Source organism: Harpegnathos saltator, unplaced genomic scaffold (genome assembly GCF_003227715.2).
Source record: "Harpegnathos saltator strain DR-91 unplaced genomic scaffold, Hsal_v8.6 scaffold117, whole genome shotgun sequence".
NCBI classification, from domain to species: domain Eukaryota; kingdom Metazoa; phylum Arthropoda; class Insecta; order Hymenoptera; family Formicidae; genus Harpegnathos; species Harpegnathos saltator.
Genome location: NW_020229892.1, coordinates 792,501 through 807,349, shown reverse-complemented (window position 1 = coordinate 807,349; position 14,849 = coordinate 792,501). Strand labels below are relative to the sequence as shown.

Genomic DNA, 14,849 nt, shown 5'->3' with positions numbered 1-14,849 from the left:
AGCACCTCTCGCGGATCGTTGTACTCCGATAGCGTCGAAACAACCGGCAGATGCGCGAAACGCAAAAAGAACAAAGGTAAGCGACAGCGGCTGGGGCTTGGCGGGAGGGGAGGGGCGAAGGGGGGAGTTCGTCGGCGACGGCAATCGCTACATTATCGTGATTAAACGAGCACGGGAAACGGGACGTGGAGCCGGCCGCAGCGGTGACGTTAATTAAAACGTCGCTGCGCGATATAATGGTAGAATATTAACACATGTGAGGTGAAAAAGCAACAGCAGAGAAAAAACCGCGCGCGTCGCGTCGCTCGCCTCCTCGCAATTGCGCGTCGTCATTGTGTGACAAAGCGACAGCCGTGCGCGTAAATGGATCCCTCGATCGCCCGACGATGCCGCGGCGGACATCCTCGCGCTCGCGCTCCTGCGGCGGCGGCGGCGACGATGATCTCGCGCGACGAAGCCAAGGGAGGTTGAAGTCGTGCCGCTGAGGGCTGGCCTGCGCACCTAACAGGCGTAATCGGAAGCAAGTGGTCGAGACCGGCTCTGCGGTTCGCTCGCGTACATAATATCCCCCCCCCCTCCCTCTTATCCTGATATATTTTACGTCCTATACACGGCGGCGACGGCGTTTGTTTATCGAGGTTAAACCGCCGACTGATATAACGCGTCGAAATTTCATCACGACGATGACAGTTGTCGGCCAACGGCAATAGTAATGACGCTAGTAGTAATAGTAGTAGCAGTAATGGCGGTAGCAGTGGCAGCAGTAATCTGGAACTAATGAATCGCCGAGTCAAGCGACCTCGGCTGAAACTTCGTCAAGTGGAGCAATCCGATAAACGACTGACGCGGCTGTGAATCAAAGGTAACGCGAATAATAAGGTTCGCGGGCCAGAAAGTCCAAGCGTCAGCCCGCTTAACGAGCGCCGCTTTTCCGCGGGGGTTATACCTGTATATTCGCGCGGCGACCGCGCAAAAATACCGTGCGACACGGTTAGAATGCATCTGGCGCAACTCCGCCGTCATGCAATTACAATGACGCGCGCGAGCAACGGCGACGTTCTACATTATGATCCGATGAATGGCGTCGAGAGAAAAGGAGAGAAAGAGAGAGAGAGAGAGAGAGTGAGAGGAGGGAGGGGAGTAAGTAGAAAGGGGTCAGGTTAATGCGGTCAGGGCGGCGAGAGCAATTAGATCGGGCGGGGTCCGAAGAAACACGAAACCACGGCCTCCTCCCCCCTTCCGAGCTGTCCAGGAAGGACCAGGATCCGAGCTGCGGGACATCCTGCAGCTTCGCACACCAACACCCCGTCGAGAGTAGGCGCGCGCGCGCGCGCGCTCGGCCACGTTGGCTCGATAATGTCCCCGAAAGTGAGTGGATAATTGGATCGCGCCCTAAGATACCGGAACAGGAAGCTGATGGAGTTTCAGCGGAGCAAGGATCCGTCTCACTCCCACGCCTTCACCCCCCCCCCTCCTGCCTCATCTATCGCCTCGACACGTCAGCTCGCCAGCCAGCCAGCCAGCCAGCCAGCCAGCGCTCCGCCAGTCACCTGCCATTAACTCTAAATCAATCCTTCCGCGCCGATAAAGTTCCGCGTCCCTTAAGCAAGCGTCAGCACCTCCTCCTCCAGCCTCGCTCCTCCTCTTTCTCGCCGGCGAAATCTCGCGCGTCACGTCGGAGAGTACATTTTACCTCGGCTTCGGAGGAGATAGCGCGTCGCGCGCAGTCAGCGCGCAAAAAATCGCTCCTCGCGCGCGAGTCGAACCGCCGGCTATTAACGACCGCCGACTGTTTAGTCGATAGAAAATGCAGGGTGCGCGCGCGCGCTCAGCGAACGGTCAGCCTTCGTCTCGAGCGGGAAGCTTGAAATGCGCAAAAAAGCCCCTCTGGCGACTCCGACTCGGCGTGTAACAGCGGTTACGCGGAAAGAACGACCGGTGCATCTTGCGCGGAAACGTTTCCTCCTCCCTTATACACCTTTTTCATCTCTTTATGCACAGGCGAGCCGTAAGAGGGAGGAAATAGAAAGGAAGATGTGAGAAAGAGAGGGGGAGAGAGAGAGAGAGAGAGAGAGAGAGAGAGAGAGAGAGAGAGAGGAGGAGGAACGGCAGAAACTGCCGAGAAGTTGCGAAGAAAAACGCGAAGGAAAATGCGAATCGTCCGCTCGACATAACCGGAGAAATGTTTCCCGATCTTTCGCGTTTCTACCTCGCTGCTTGCCTTTGACAAGTACTAATACGAATTTCGTCGGTTCGCCTTAGCCCACCCTCGTCGCCTTCGCCGCTGCGCCTCTACTCTCGCCGAGTCCACTTTAACGCGATATGTCATTGTCGAATATTTTTCCGGCGTGGCCGTTTTCGCCGAGAGACAGCGGCATAGCAGCGAATTACGGGGCCGCGGACGAGATAACAGTATGGATTTTTCCTCCAGCTCGAAGGAGGGCTGTGGGACAAAGGGACCCATCCGGCTGGGGGTGGGGGTAGGGGGGAAGGGGCGGAGAGCAAAGAAGGAAAAGAGGACACGAACGCAGCGCAGCTTCGATTTCGAGGGCGGCACGGCAACACTTCGGCCGCGATATCGCGAAACGTTCGACAGTTAATCAACTGAAACGCGAGGACGGAACGCGACGGAACGCGCGAATCCGCGTCCGTCGACGCGGATATGTCTGCAGCGAGAATTCACGGGAATTCGGCTACGCCGTTGCTGGCGAGATGGAAACTCGCACGAGTAGAACAGGGAAGCGAGAGCGGCGGGATCCATATAAAATTCAGGACTTTCGAAAGCCGACATCGCTCCGACGATGAAACGAAAAAGCGCCCGCGGGGGCCGAGGCGAGGTGGAAACGTTACGCGACTTTTCGTGTCGTAACCGTGTGGTACCGATTGTGTGTTAGCATTACCGGTACGGAATGCCGTCGATTTCTCGGTAGATTTATACGGATGTCTGCCGCGCTTCGTGCGCGACAGTCTTCTCCGCGCATCTCGGAGGCAATCTCGCTCGACGACGAGAGGAAGCGAGCCGCGAGAAAAGAGCAAAAATGGAGCATCGAAAAGGAGAAGGGGGGGGGGAGGGAGGGCAGAGAGGGGAGAAAAAGCGGGAGGGGAGAGGGATATCGCGCTGTTCGGATCGACGCGAGCGCAGAAATTTCGCTATGAAATTGCCGTTACGTGATTGTAATTGCTGCTGTTAACAATCGCGCGATGTGGTTATGCCGAGGCCGAGTATTAATTGAGGGTTTCGCCGCCGCAAGTCGAGCACGTCCGCGATTTATTGCGCTCGCTTCAAGTACGGGGCGCTATTCCGCGCGGTTTCCCTACCGATCTCGCGCGCACACACAGAGAGAAACCCGCGCGTCTCGAATATCACCCGCATCGCGTATCGACGACTGATACCTCTTCGCGTAAAAAATGCGACTAACGGTTATTTGGAGCGATAATTAATCGACGGGTGGTTTTATCTTGCACCGTGCCGCTTTTCCGTCCTTTTCGTGTGCGTGCGCGGCGGAATTTAATTGTAGCTATAGCTATTGCTGTTGCTGTTGCTGTTGCTGCAGCGGCCGCGTTCGCAGAGAAATAAATTACGTAACGTAAAACGGCCGCGTTTTCGTCACGCTCCGTGCGTACAGAATTTTTATTCAGGGATTACGCCAGCCATATTTACGGAGAACCAACTCCCCGCTGCTGTTCTCTCTCTCTCTCTCTCTCTCTCGCTTCTCCTTTTTTAATTTCCCTTTTTGTTCTCGCAGTGCGGAGCATTCGGCCGGCCGGCTGGTCGGTTAATGCACCTGCCTGCAGGTCGTTTAATTATTCTCGACATTACTCTGAAGCAAGACGGCCGGGCGGGAAGGCGGAAGAAGGAAGCAGAGTCGCGTCGGGTCGGGAATAGTCACCGGAAGGGTGTTCGGAACAAATGGCGACGACGTTCTTGAAACTCGTTACAACTTCGAGTCCGCCGGTTAATTTGTTGTTTGCGCTCTGATTCTCGGGCATTCTTTCGCTGCACTTCGGCCAAAGGGCAGCGACGGAGGGGCAGGGGAGGGGGAAGGGGGCGGCGGTTGGTGAGAGAGGACAGGGAGGTCACTTTGTGCATTCCGAGGGCGCGTTCGAATGAACTTAATTCATCCTGCCCGTCTCCGGCAGGATTTTTAACAGTCGTCGTCGCGCGGCGTCCATCGAGCGAGAAACAAAGGAGAGAAAGGGACGCGCTCTCTCGTTCGTTCGCGTAGAGCTCTCGTTCATCCTTTTGCCCGTTTATACCTCGCGATATCGACGTAAAAACGGAATGAACGACTTCCGTTCACGAAGCCGAGCTCTCGCGCTCGCGCGCGCGCGCGCGCGAGCGCGCTGGCCTGCGCTCCAGTTTGCAACACGAATAGTTACGTCCGGTTCTGCAGCGCTCGCCGAATCGATATTTCGTATATAAAAGCGTGGCCTACATTTTCATATGTTTTTACCGGCGACGAACGTCGTGTCCCGAGCGCACCGGCGCGGCGCGGCGCGGCACCCGCGGTTAGTCTTCCTTTCTTTAGCAGATTCCGGAGTAACGGACTCCCCGCGCGAGCGATCACCTCGGCGATCAATGCGACGGTGGGATAATCCAGCCGGAGGATTTTTAACTGGAGGATTTTAAGCGCGATTCAAAATAGATTCTTCGAGAATACCGAGTCAACGACTCGAACGTCGACGATGCAGTGCGGCCGGCTTTGAAGCAATGCGATCAACGGCAGCCGGATGGGACGCTCGATCGAAGGCTCAGCCTCGATATCTCGCGTGCTCCGTCCGCATATTTCGAGAAACCGCTCGCGTTTTCGGCAAACGAACAACCCTTCCAGCCCGCGGAGCAGCTCATCTTTATGACTCTCCTTCTCCCCCCCCCTCTCTCTCTCTCTCGAAGTGTCAACCGGAGGGTTTTATAGCCGCAGGGACAAAATAAATTCTACTCTATTCTCTCTATACTCTTCCTCCCCCCTCTCTCTCTCTCTCTCGATTTTCTCTTGACCGATTCCAGGATTCCGCGAGTGCTCCGCGACCCGACCGAGATTTCGACCTCGCCGAATGAGCCGCAGTTGTCTTCGCTCGATCGAGCGTGCTCGGCTCCGCGATCCGCACCGGCGCGTTTAACCGGTCGTCGACGACCGGTCCTGCGATTCGGGCGAGGACGTGCGATGAGCGGGGGGCAAAGTTTTTAATCTTTCCGTCGGAAGCCGGCAGAATTGCGCGACAGTTATATCTCGAAGTATGTATACTCAGCCCGCGAGATTATCCCGGAATTAAGGACGAGCCTCGATTACTCCCGTCCATCGGCAGAATGTTTGCCGGCATTATCCGAATGAAGGGGGATCCCTTTAATTAAATGAAATTCCGGTCGGCCGGAAAAACGTCCCACGACGCGACGCGCCGAGACTCAGCCACGTGGGGAACGCGTTGACCTTGGCACCGCCGCCCCGTTGCGGGATAGAGGTACTCCTCGATGGCGTTTCTAACAGAAAGATCCGCGTCGCGTCCTACCAATATCTCGTCTCATCTTCCCCCTCCTCCCTTCCACGGGGTCGTAACTTTCTAACGCGCAGAAACTTTCCATATCGACGCGATTCAAGGGATCGCCGCGGCATTAAAGGCGGCGCGTAATTAAAGTTAAAGCGCCTGGCGTTTCGAGCGCACCAGGTCAGGCTGCTGGCGCCGAGGAAGCTGATCCCGGTGCGACCCAACGATCTATCGCGTCTCCCGTCGGAGGATTTACGACTGCTTTAAGAATGCATCCTGCTCGTGTGAGTCAGTTATGGAATTTCGTACGCGCGCGTGTGTGTGTGTATATGTGGGTGTGTATGTGCACGATATTCTATTACCCATACGCGCGTATTGACCGCCGTTATTCTCGGCCTTCGCATTCTTTCGGCGCTATCGCGATTTCAGAAGGTCGATTAATGCCGTAGCTCACCCCCTTCCCTCCGCCGCGCGCCTGCGGCGAGATCGGGGCGACGACAATGAGGACCGATGGCGGTCGCGAAAGAAGGGTAGAAAGAGAGAGAGAGAGAGAGAGAGAGAGAGAGAGAGAGAGAGAGAGAGAGAGAGAGAGAGAGAGAGAGAGAGAGAGAGAGAGAGAGAGAGAGAGAGAAAGAGGGAGTTCGGAAAGTAACACAACGGTGCTTACGATTATTGCCTCGGCTTTGCGGACGATTAATTTTCGCCGACATTTTTAGCGGCGGCGGCGGCGGCGGCGGCGGCGGCGGCGGCGGAGCAGCCGCCATTCAGCGCGGTCTCTGCGCAGTTGGCTCTAATCGATTCCGAAACGACATTTTCACCGGCGACGCGTGCCCGGCATTTGCGAAAGAGCTCGCGTCGCGGATGCAAAAACGAAGAGAGCGCGGGAGCGGCGAGAGAGAGAGAGAGAGAGAGAGAGAGAGAGAGAGAGAGAGAGAGAGAGAGAGAGAGAGAGAGAGAGGGGGAAAGTAGAAAAAGCGCACACGCGTGATCCAATTCCGCGGTAGACCCGGCGCGTGTTGAAAAGAACGAAAAAAGCCACGCGCGCGCGCGTGAGAGTCGCGTTACTATTTCGCGGGAATTAGCAAAATGGAGCGACAACGTTCCGCGCTTTTGTGCGCTTTGACATATTAAAATGAAATTACGGAGATTTCCTCGCAAAATCAATTTGCACCGCAGACGCGTTTTGTTTCTTTTTTTCGCCCCTTTCGCGCGTGTCGCTCCTTTTCCTACTTCCAGCGGCGCGGCGCGACGCGCGCAAACAGTCACACGATAAATTATGCGAGTCTACGCGGCATTTTTCAAATGTCGCGCGTAATCGATGTCGCAGAGGGAGGACTCGACGACGACGACTCGATAACGACTTCGTTATCGCGTTACGACGCGAACTCAGCTGCGGAAACTCCCTTCGCTTCGTGATCCGTGTGATCCGCGAAACCGCGAATCCGCCGCCGTTGACAATACGTCTCGGCGTAACGATTCGCGCCGAGACTGACGAGGCTACGAGAGGAGAGCCAAACACTTAAGACCGCCCGGTCCGCTTTATCGCGGATTATACGCCGCGAAATTTATTCAAAGATATGGAATACCTTATCTCATCGCAGAAAACGTTGCGAGACGTTGCGACGCTCCGCGTTGTCACAATGCGGATAGTTGCTGTCTGTAGATTTCCGCGATGCGCTAAATGAAAGCGTCGGAATTCCCGGAATACGCTTCGCGTGTCCGCGAGAGGGTGAGGCGGGGAGGCGGGGGGGAACGCGATTTCTCCCTCTTCTCGCTCTTGTGTGACGCGATTTTTCTCACGATGAGCTCGCGTTCGTAAGAACGCCACGGGGAAACGTACGAGGAGCGCGAGAAGGAGGGAAAGGACGAGAAAGAGGCGCAAAAAGAAGAGCAGCTGGGCAAATGGCCGGCTGTTTCGCGAATGCGCAATTATTTAAATGGCGCGCCATTAAGGACGCGTCCGCGCGTCTCTTGCGAGGCCGAGAGGATCTCGGCGGATCATACGTGTCCGAGATGTTATCCACACCGCCGCGCACTTTCTTCTCGCGATTTACATTTTAATTAATTTCGCGCGTCGCACCGGGGCCGGGAAAGGGCGGATTTTGTCCACGGAAGCCAGCGCTCGTCTCGGAAACTCGGCCACAAGATGGAGCGTCGCCGGTATCGGGGAGTGTCCAAGACCGCTTGGACTCTATTTGACGGATTGTTGTGATATGAGTGTGTAATCGCGATAATGACGCGGCGATAAATTGCGAGAGCGCGAATTACCTACATTCAGGTTTGTATTATCTATCCCTCTCTATCTCCCCTTTCCTACATACAATTACGAGAATCTTCGATTATTGCTGAGAAGTTGAGAAGTAAAACCGCCAAGAAATAAAGTAAAAATGCAAACGGCATGTGTGTCGCATTCGACGAGCGGCGCATTCCAAGCTCGAAGACTATTTTCGATGGATCATTACAGACGAGTAATCTGGATGATGATAATTATCGATCGCGAGATCGAACTCGAGTTATCATATTATTCGATCCCTTCTAAAAATAGTTGCGCGAATACACGATTTTCATTCGCGCGAAGAAAAGGACTCTCCCGAGATCGGAGCGAGCCGAATTAGTCGAGCCACTTTTCTAGGCTGAATTTCTCTCTGGATTTGCAAAACCGTTCCAGGCTCGACGTCCTCCTCCGAAGCGCTGCTACGCGCCGTTTTGTCGTGTCGCCGTGCCGTAATTTACGTCGAAAGTTGCTTACGGAGGCATGAAGGTTGCGGTGGCGCTACCCGAGCCGCTTTTGTGTCCGGTTAATCGAGATTAAGATTGATTAATCGGCAAACGTAATTCGCGGCGCGCGGGCGTGATAGTTCGCAGTCACGGGTGCATTGCGCCACGTCGTTCTTTCCTATCGCCGTATTATTCCGTTAAAATGGAATTTCGCATTGCGTCCGAGTTAATGCCCTTCGCTGCGAAAAACTGCCCGAGGCGACGGGAAGTTCGCTTTAATACCCAGATACTGATTTAAAGAGCCGCTATTAAAATACGTAATGCCGTACGCGTCTTGCCTCCCTTTTCCTCCTAGTCCGTCTTTCCTTTCTTTCCCTTCCCCCCCCTGCTCCTGCCTCTCCCGTTTCTCTCTTTCAGTTTAGCGTGCGGCGCAAATCTCTCGCGATGAAAACTGGATCGAGAAATATGATAAGGGAGCGAGAGACGAGGGATCTCTCTTAATAAGTGGCGTTTCAAGAACGTAATAAAACGTTTGCGGATTATGCAAAGATTTTTTTACGGTCAGCGATACGTAAAACGCGCCGTGGGACAAAGAGGCAAGCGACGAGCGCGGGAAGAGCGCGAAATGATGCGACAAAGGCGGGCAAAAAGAAATGCACAAGTCCGCTGGATCGTCGAGGCAACCTCCGCGGTCGCGATATCGATTCGTCCGGCGGTGGAGGCGCGGCAAAGCGGAGCTTCTTATATTTTACATGCGTCACGGCCGGAATAACAGCAATTATCGTTAATGTAATCCGCGCGTTGAATTATAACGATGAACGCGCGCGAACGACGGCGAATCGCCCCGGCGGAATTACCGCTCCCGCATATGATAACGCGATAATTAAATTCTTTTGCTATTTTTACCCCCACGTGAAACACAATGCGCATTATCGCGGCGTGCGAAGCGTGCGAGCGAACGCGCGGGTGAATGACAGAGTGGAAACAGGAAACAGGTAGAGACAGGCCAATCTCGTATATTTATGAAATTCAGCGCGAGAAGTGGTCGAGAGAGAGAGAGAGAGAGAGAGAGAGAAGAGAAAAAACGCGACAGGAAGTTTATCGGCGCTGCTTCGGAGCGTCTCGTCTCGAGCGGACGCTGCTTGAAATCGCGCTATTGATTTAATCCTTTGACTGGCTGCGATATACCATCGTGTCATCGCTCCATCGCGACACCGCGATGAATATGACGGACACGTTGTACGTTATCGATTTTTCGCGCTCGTGTGACGACGTGCCCGGACCTGCGGAAATTGCGGGCTTTGTAATAGTCGACGGGATTTTATACAGACCGGCGGGGCTCCGCCCTTGCGCCGCGCGATTTATGCGATCGCGCGCGACCGTTGACGTGTCGGTGGCAGCTAACGCCGCTTCGTTAGCTGCCGCCTTACGCGAGGTACACGACGCGGCACGCGGCGCGACTAATCGCGCCCGGCAATCGGGATTCGAGTCTCTGCGAAGTCTCGCGGGAAATGTAAGCGCGTCGAAATCCCAGCGAACGGACCGGCCGAACATTTCCCAGTCGCATCACTCATCCCCGCTTCGTTAGAAAGGACCTTGCGGAAATACGCCCCTGCCTTTACGTTAACCGCCTTTCTCCTCCAGATCCACGTTGCGGCAAATGCGGCGAAAACGAAGGAGAAAGTGATAAAGTAATAAAGGCAACACACAACTTTCGAGATTTGCGATGCGTTTTCAGCGAGAAAGCGCGACTTGAGCAAAATATTGCGCATTCTAACCGATGAGCGGGGGGAATAATGAACGCGAGTCGATATCCGATGTGCCGAATTATTAACTAACGCGTCGCGTTCACTTCGCGTTGTTAACGTTGAGAACGTTCATCGACGCGCTGCGGCGGAGCGACCCCAGCTTCGGATCGGCACGTCTGTCAACGACGATGAAACACGCATCGCGCTTCTTTTTCTGCCGCGCGGCAGCCGAGTCCTTTTCGGCGGTCCTTAGCGCTGATCGCGAAAGCGCACTTCGCGGCGGCGAGGAAATATTTACGTTGTCGGCGCCTCCGACGACTTCCGGATTACCCTGCGGCAAAAAGCGTCGTCGCCGCGACGCGCGCAGAAGGAGGATCGATTGTAATTTTCGCGATCGTAATTTTAACTTTGCAACTTTTCACACCCGACCGAATCGCATCGCCGATCAATTTAAATTCCTCCCGTGGTTCCCACGATCACGAGGGACCAAATCGCGTGAATAATTTTGACGCGTCGTGTGGCCGATTCCGCGGCAGGATGGGGCGAGGGGAGGAGCGTGGAAGGAGGGCGGCAGGGAGGAGAAATTGCGCGAGGACCAACTCCCGAGTGACGTTCGTCACGTAATATTTTCGACGGACGATCCGTTCATTTCCTTCTTCATTTCATTTTCTCTCTTCCCCTCTCCTTCCCTCCCTCTCTCCCTCCCTTTCACTATGGCGGGAACGTTTCCGATACGAAGGGAGTCGACGCCGCCGAACAATGACTCATTCGCGGCCGCTTACGGAATGAGATTTATCACGGCGACTTTTCGCACCTCCTCAGTTTTTCGCAGACGACTTCTCAGTCTCGTCATCAGCTCGCCTCGCCGCCCCCGCCAACCCCGGCGCAACGCGGGGCAATCTAATTTTCCGCCTAAAAGGAAAGGGCTTTAATCGCTCGTCGCCGGGAACCGCCTGTCCCCCCCGCGGCGGTTCACCGAAAGCTGCTCAAATTATTTCTCACTTTTTCTCTCTCCTCGTCGCTCATAACGTATTTACGAAGCTCGCGCTAATTACCGTCGTCGTCTCGCGCGATCGCGCTTGATTAACCTAACTTGATGGTTGCAAGTCGTCGCGCAAGTAGTTAAGGGCTCGCCTCGTCCGCGGCGCTTCATCGTCGCGGGAAACACAAGTGGAAATTCAGCCCGATCGTCGACAATTCGTCGCAATTCGTCTTCACGGCGCTCGCGAGAGCTCGAGATTTCTCTTTCTCTCGCCAAGTCGCCGGCCGCCGCGAGCTGTGCTCGTGGCATTTTTACGCGGAAAAGACGCGGGAGAGACGCGACTTCACGATCCTACGGCGAAGTGTTGTAACTTCGTATTGTCGCGACGGCGACAACCCCCGCATCGCCGTGCTTTCTGGCCGTGCGCGCGAAGGAGAGAAAGAGAAAGCAAACTTCTTCGCGCTTGCCGGCGAGTCACCGAGTCACGCGGTCAAGATTTGCAATTCCCGCACTTTTTCCGCCGATCCAATCCCTGACTACCCCAGCTCACTCGGGTGCCACACTTTCCGCTGTCGTAACGCCCTTCGTCGCCTCCGTCGCCACGAGAGGGAGGGGCTGGCCACGTCCGCGAGGAATTTTAAATTTCCTCGAAATTCAATGCGACGAGGAAGTTCGCCGCGATTCGCCGCTTCCGCGGCGGCCGGCTGGAGCGTGTAAAACCGGCGTGGTAACTTCCGCATGCGACACCTGCCCCATCGAGAGGAGCAGCAGAGCACATTGTGGGTGCTCGGTTATGATCGCGCGACGATATTTAAACCGTCGGCGGGCTGAGAGAAGGCGGAGGAAAGGAGAAAGAGAGGAAAGAAGCGACATACGCGGGAGAGAGAGAGAGAGGGAGAGAGGGAGAGAGAGGGAGGTAGAGAGAGAGAGAGAGAGAGAGAGAGAGAGAGAGAGAGAGAGAGAGAGAGAGAGAGAGAGAGAGAGAGAGAGAAAAGAAAAGGCGAGGAGAGAGCAGACAGGTGCGCTAAAGTTCAACTCGAAGCTACCCCGCTCTGCCGGCTCCGCGGGGGATTGTTGCTTCGTACACGTTTCTCGACGCGAACGGACTCATTTATCTTGGGATGATTGCATGATTTATGCAACTACAGCTCCGCGCAACCGCCAACGTGACCGGGCGCGTTAATTATCCCCGTCGCGACAATCAACTCGTCATTGTCGCGATGATCGACTCGTTCTCGCCGCGTCGCGTCCCGACACGTGTCGCGCACTTGATTCTTCTTCATTCAATTCTTGATTGTTCCGCAGCGCATTTTCTGCCGCTGTCTCCCTCCCTCCAACTACAAATACCGTCATCTCCACGGGGTTCTGAAGCCCTGAGTGTCAATAAAACGAATTCTAACTCCAATTCTGACACACACACACACACACACACTCTCTCTCTCTCTCTCTCGTTCTTTCAATTCCGCTTGCTCTCTTCCCAACACAGTCGGCCAATTTTCAATCACCCGCCTAAATGACTCGCTTCCCGCGAACATCCGACGACACTCTCCTGGCCCGCACACGTTCGCTCGCATGTCCAGCGCGCCGCTGCCGCGGTGCGGCGTAATCCGGCCGGGAAGCCGGTTACGCTCGCCCTCATTAACTCGCCTCAACAATGAGCGTGGGTGTCGGCGTAGTACGTCGTCGTGGGGTCCTTTCAACCCCCTCGGTCCCCTCTACCACATCCACACCCTTCTCGAGACCGATACCGAGGGCGCACGCGCGAGCTGTCTCTCTCTTTCATTCTCCCACCCCTTCTCCCCTCACTCCCTTTCGCCGTCTGTCTGCCTCTCTCGGTTGCTCTGCCTCTTCCTCTCTTCAACGATAACGACGATGACGACGACGACGACGACGACTACGACTACGGTAGTAGTGGCGGCGGTGGCGGCGGCGACGGCGACGGCGACGGCGGCGGCGACGGCGACGGCGACGGCGGCGACGACGACAACGACGACGACGACGACGGCGATGGGGGACGATGCGTGTGGGGGCGGTTCGCGCGTAAAATCGCGCCGAGCAGCGGCGCTCAGTCGCGCGAGACACGTCGCGGGGTGCGGTTGGATTGTCGTGGTGATCGCGGTAGTGCGTGCGTGCGTGCGTGCATGCGTGGGTGGGTGCGTGCGTGCGTACGTGCGTGCGTGCGTGCGTCAGTCGTACATGCGTGCGTGCGTGCGTGCGTATGTTCGTTCGTACATGCGAGTGATCGAGTAGAATAGAGCACAGGAGAGAGAGAGAGAGAGAGAGAGAGAGAGAGAGAGAGAAGAGAGAGAGAAAGAGTGAGAGAGAGAGAGAGAGAGACAAAGACGACTCCCTGCTGTCTTCGCGGGGCTGTCTGTACCTTTCGCGCGAGGGTGGCACCGACGAGATGCGCGCGTGCTGATAACGATAAGGCCGCCAGGGATGTGCCTAGCGGGGGGCACTCGGGCCCTCCTGCTCTTGGCGCTCGTGCTGTGCCAGCGTGCCGGCCGCGTCGATGGCAAGAATGATAACTGTGAGTATCGTACCGCGTGTTTCTTATCGATGTAAGTTGACGGTGCCGCTCGAAATGTCCGATACATAATCGCAGGTGGGCTCAGGTGCGCACGTATTCGCACGTCGTAACGACATTTTTGTCGTCGAGCATGGGTTACTCGCCGCCGCGCCGGCGAGTAACACCGCGCGCGCGAAGATGTTTCCGTCGCGAATGCATGTGTGATCTCGCGCGATCTCGATTGACTCTCGCTAATGCGTCTTTCCGATCGAGCACGCGCGCGCACGGAGAAATTGCAGGTTTCGCTCGGCTACGTTTACGGTTTAATTCGCTGCCTCCAATTTACGGTACGGAGATCGTGCCAAGATACACACACACACACACACACATATACACGGTTGCACTTGCCAGACCGGCAAAGGGATGCAGATTAGACGATGATTACAGTGTAATGCGATTTATAATAAACTGACGTAATCGCGCGAACATCGTGCGTATCGCGTCATAAATATCGCCAACGGAAGTACGTATCGTTATCGTTACGTATGTAGCTGGTAATGGACCGTTATGAATGACGGTGATAAATTGCGTAGAAGATACGGCCGGTCATTGAACCGCTGAATGAACGTAACTTAGCCGATGTTATCCAAGACGTCCAAATCGACACGCGATACCCTTCGGCCGAGGTCGTCTCTTGCGAAATTAAGATGGATATGTTGGCGTAGCGCCTTATCGAAATATCGAAGCATATTGTGTGAGAGGGAAAGGGAGGAGGTTAGCGCCTTTCAACTTTGGTTCCACGGCTCAAAAATCGTCGCGAGGCCCCCCGTCGAATATTTCGTCCGGCTCCGTTAGAAACGGCTACGCGACACGAGACGCGGCTAGGTGGAAATATTCCCAACGGCGAATTCGTCGCGGCGAAGAATTCGCAGGATGTCTGTCTGAAAATTTACCGTTGCTCGATCACCGCGAACGACGACACGGCGGCGAGTCGTCTCGATTCCATCTCTAAAATCGAACGGGAATTTGCGCTGCGAATTATCGTCGAGGCTCATCCTTGCGCCTCTGGTGGTTTCTCTGGCCAGACGGAAGGGTCGAGGGATTTATACAGGTTTCTCTCGCTCCACGGTATCGACGTGAGGTGAAACACACAGCGGATGCGCGTCGCGTTGTCGCACCTTCGAAAGCGCTTCCTTGGGACCCGCGAGAGACGATCCAACAATTATCTTATGATTATCTGTTAAGTCGCACGAGTCATAAGGGAACCGACTCGTCGTATCCTCTTTTATAATCCGTGTCGACCGCGAGAATGTTGCTTTATTCGTTTCAGAGAAAAGGGATGTGTCACACAGTCAGTGTTTCCAGAGCCGAAAAATTTTGAACCCCGTCGAACGTAATTTTTTTTCCC

The 14,849-nt window shown here is 55.2% G+C and overlaps 1 protein-coding gene across 4 annotated transcripts in view; it reads left to right on the top strand.

Annotated features, from left to right (window-relative positions):
* The window catches only part of LOC105190890 (uncharacterized), a 190,597-nt gene that overhangs the window by 88,070 nt on the left and 87,678 nt on the right, over window positions 1-14,849 (top strand). The window contains exon 1 of one of the 4 annotated variants that reach the window (XM_025303828.1): window positions 12,916-13,022. The exons of 1 other annotated variant lie outside the window; for it this stretch is intronic. Coding sequence is in view for 1 of the 3 variants with exons in the window: in XM_011153891.3 (XP_011152193.1) it covers window positions 13,372-13,462 (91 nt within the window). In the remaining 2 variants the exon portion in view is untranslated. 2 more of the 4 variants (XM_025303832.1, XM_011153891.3) reach the window with 2 other exon arrangements.